General features: G+C 58.2%; 1 protein-coding gene across 1 annotated transcript; it reads right to left on the reverse strand.

The window, feature by feature from the left end:
* Nucleotides 1-885: 885 nt before the first annotated feature.
* Nucleotides 886-3,810, reverse strand: Ran (RAN, member RAS oncogene family). Its single transcript, XM_090319860.1, has 6 exons — nt 3,707-3,810; nt 3,350-3,395; nt 3,137-3,221; nt 2,941-3,066; nt 1,709-1,896; nt 886-1,557 (listed from the first exon to the last, which is right to left on the reverse strand). Exons 2-6 carry the CDS (start codon nt 3,383-3,385, stop codon nt 1,078-1,080), a joined length of 915 nt encoding a protein of 304 aa, XP_090175986.1. The 5' UTR covers nt 3,386-3,395; nt 3,707-3,810; the 3' UTR covers nt 886-1,077.

Genomic DNA, 3,810 nt, shown 5'->3' on the forward strand with positions numbered 1-3,810 from the left:
TACCGTCACTGTTTAAACCAGCTGCTACGGTAAGTAAGGAGTCCTACTCGATCACGACCTTTTCAAGTGTCCTGCCTGTGGGAAAAGGACTGGACCTGGACCACCACTGTCCTCACAAGAGAAAGGCTTTCTCCTCAGGGCGCTGAGGATGCAGGGCGAAGTCTGATGTGGATGCCCTGGGCATATGGAAATGACACGTGAACATACACTACACTGGAAGAAAATCTCTAAAAGATGGGCTACTGCTGGGTGTCGCTGTGCACGTCTATAATCCTAGCTACGCGGAGGCTGAGATCTGAGGACTGTGATTCCGGTCAGGCAGCAAAGTCCGTTCGTCTCTTATCTCCAATCAACTGCTCAGAACAAGCGGGAGGCTCAGGGACAGTGGCCAGCCCAGGCTGAGTTCCTCCCCGTCTCTACACCACTGAACGGAGAATCCTCTCAAAAGCAGCAGGGCCTTATTCCCAACACATCTGGCTACGAACACTCACTGACCAGGAACCCCGCACTGACACACATGGTCTCGTGAAAAGCTAGTCCAGCACAAGCCTCCCATGCTGTCTGGAGGGTCACGCTCACCTTTAAGATATGAAGCTCAAATGTCATTATTTCACTGACACAGCTCAACTTAAAAGCACCTCTTCCCTAGGTGATGCATCACCTGACCGAAACAGCTGGGATAGGTGGTGCTCTGTATTTACACACCTCAACTCCTCGCCAACTTAGGTCAGCTGGTGATGACCCCAACTGACATGGAAGTAAAAGGAAGGCAACAAGGAAAAACTAATGGACTCCACGTCAAATCATCATTAGCAAAGGCGGTCTAAGCAGCAGTCCCACAGCACAAGCTTCGCTGCTCTAAAACACATACAAACAAGGGATGAGTTCTCTTGTTTAGGTACTTGAAATACAACTTTATTCTGATTCTAAACGAAAGGAATGGGAATGACAGTAACAAACAAGATTTCACCACTGGATATTGTGATGTGACTGTAGCAGTCTTATCTTTGAAACTCAAGAAGGAAACAACTGTGTTCCAAACAGCTAAATATGCAAGTCCAAAAACATGAAGGTATTTTAACTGCCACGTTCATTCTGAAGCCCATTCAGTTCCTTCAGCATCCCAAAGATGAAGCCCACGTTCTGCTTAGCTAGGTAATAAAGTGGCGCACGCGCGCGCGGCACCGCTGACATCACAGGACAGTTGCCTATAAAACTAGACTTCTGACGCCGGCCCCAGCTGCACTCCTCACAGGTCGTCATCCTCGTCCGGGAGAGCAGTTGTCTGAGCGACCTAGAACAAGACGGGAGGGGGGGGGCAAGGTTCCAGACTGACCTGCCAGGACGCCCCCTGGGGCCCTGGGCACACACCCCACAGCCACATACCTCTAAATCATGCTCATATTGTGCAGCCAGAGCAGGATCCATGACCACCTCCGGTGGGGCCAGAGCAGGCATGGCCACAAACTCCAAGTTAGGGTCCCCGATGAGCTTTCTAGCCAGCCAGAGGAAGGGCTTTTCAAAGTTGTAGTTACTTTTGGCAGAAATGTCGTAGTACTGTTTGAAACAAAAAGAAATGAACAGCGTACCTTTGCAACAAGCCTCACGTCCTAACCAACAGACTGAGGGTATTCCAAGCCACATTCTCTAAATCCACACGTTCAACACGTCAATCCGCTTCATGGTAAAGGTCCCAACAGCCACACACCTGAAGATTCTTCTTCCGGTGGAAGACAATAGACTTTGCCTTCACTTTCCTGTCTTTGATGTCCACTTTGTTGCCACACAACACAATGGGGATGTTCTCACACACTCGCACCAGGTCTCTATGCCAGTTGGGCACGTTCTTGTAAGTAACTCTTGATGTTACGTCAAACATGATGATGGCACACTGGGCTGAAAAATACATATAACCATGAACATACACAGGTGAGTCTGGGCCAGTCACTGAGAGCTATTTGCTCAACTTAAGAGTTCTGACGAGGGCTGGGAGTTTGGCCTAGTGGTTAAAGTGCTTGCCTAGCATACATGAAGACCCGGGTTTGATTCCTTGGTACCACATACATAGAAAAAAGCTGGGAGTGGTGCTGAGGCTCAAGTGGTAGAGCTCTAACCTTGAGAAAACCCAAGGACAGTGCTCAGGCCCTGAGCTCAAGCCCAGGACTGGCAAAAAAAAAAAAAAAAAAAAAGTTCTGACGATAAAAATGCTGTTATTGTTAATACAAAGTGCTTATTCCCCTTCCACTGTTTTTGAACACAAATCACCAGTCACTGACCCACTTCATGTCAAAGCAAAACAGCACACCCTGCCTCACCACTGATTAATCAAAAAATAAAAGGACAAGAGACCCTGTCTTTCTTGTATATGGCCCATCTTGGGGCGTGAACTCAGGGCCTGGGCTCTATCCTTGACCTTCCTCGAGGCGAGTGCTCTACCACGTCGGCTCTTTCTGTGTATATGATCCTGAGGAACGCGTGCACCCCAGGTAAGCAGTCCACCACCAGGCCAGTCTGGGGCCCCTGGTCGTCTGACGCGAACGGGGGCCTATCACTGAACAAGCCAGCAAAGGTGGCGTCTGGGTTGAGCATCCGACCACAAGACCCGCAGAGACCGGTCACAGGAAGCAGACCTTAGGGAGCCCGGATCACAAGTCTCGGGTTAAAGGTCTTTGTGCTCATCAGGACCATGCGATCAAGACAGGACGCGTGGAAGGTCTGCCAACCTCCCAGCAGGTGATGCCGCCTCCTGAGGTGCGCAGGGACCTCCGCCACGCGCTCACAGCACGCCCTGGCACTGACTGGCCAACGCGCCGTCCTGCTAACAATGGGGACACGACGGCGGCCCCTCGGGCAGCGTCCGTTCGGGGCGCGCGAGCCCTGCGGCGTGACGCAGCACGCGCTCCGCGCCCGGGGAGCCGGGGAGCACGTGCGCGGGCCCACCTTGGATGTAGTAGCCGTCCCGGAGGCCGCCGAACTTCTCCTGGCCGGCCGTGTCCCACACGTTGAACTTGATGGGCCCTCGGTTGGTGTGGAAGACCAGCGGGTGGACCTCGACGCCCAGCGTGGCTGCGGGGACAGCGGCGTCAGCGCGCGCCCGCCCGCGCCCCGCGCCGCCGCCCGGCCGGAGCCCACCTACCTACATACTTCTTCTCGAACTCGCCCGTCAGGTGACGCTTCACGAACGTCGTCTTCCCGGTGCCGCCGTCGCCCACCAGGACGAGCTGCGGGGACACGCGGCGGCCGTGAGCGGGCCGGGGCCGCCGCCGCCTCCTCCGCCCGCCCGCCCGCGCCGCCCCGCGCCCGCCCGCCCGCGCCCGCCCGCCCGCCCGCGCCCGCGGCCGCCCCGCACCTTGAACTGGACCTGCGGCTCTCCCTGCGCGGCCATCGCGGCGATCCTGCGGGGACAGAGCGGGGCTGCGGCACGTGCGCCCGGACAAGGCCGCGGCGCCGGGGCCGGGCGGGGCGGGGCGGCGGGCGGCGCGGGGCCCCGGCCGTATGGGGCTGGGGACGGAGGACGGCGCGGAGGGCGGCGGGCGGGGGAGGGGAGGAGAGGGAGGACGAGGACGACGGGGACCCGGGGCCCACGCCCGCCCCGGCGGCCGCCGCCCCGCCCCGCGCCCGGCCCGGCTCCCGCCGCTCGCCGCCGCCCCGGGGGCCCCGGCAGGCCGCCGCCGCCCGCGCCCGGCCCGCCCGGCCCCGCCGCTACCTTCCAGAAGCGTCTCCGCGCCCGTCCGACTGAGGCTGGAAAGATGGCGGAAGCGCGATTCAAATGCCGGAGACGCAGCCGACGCCGGCGCGCGGGAGGCGGGG

Source organism: Megascapheus bottae, chromosome 28 (genome assembly GCF_031878675.1).
Source record: "Megascapheus bottae isolate mThoBot1 chromosome 28, mThoBot2.hap1, whole genome shotgun sequence".
NCBI classification, from domain to species: domain Eukaryota; kingdom Metazoa; phylum Chordata; class Mammalia; order Rodentia; family Geomyidae; genus Megascapheus; species Megascapheus bottae.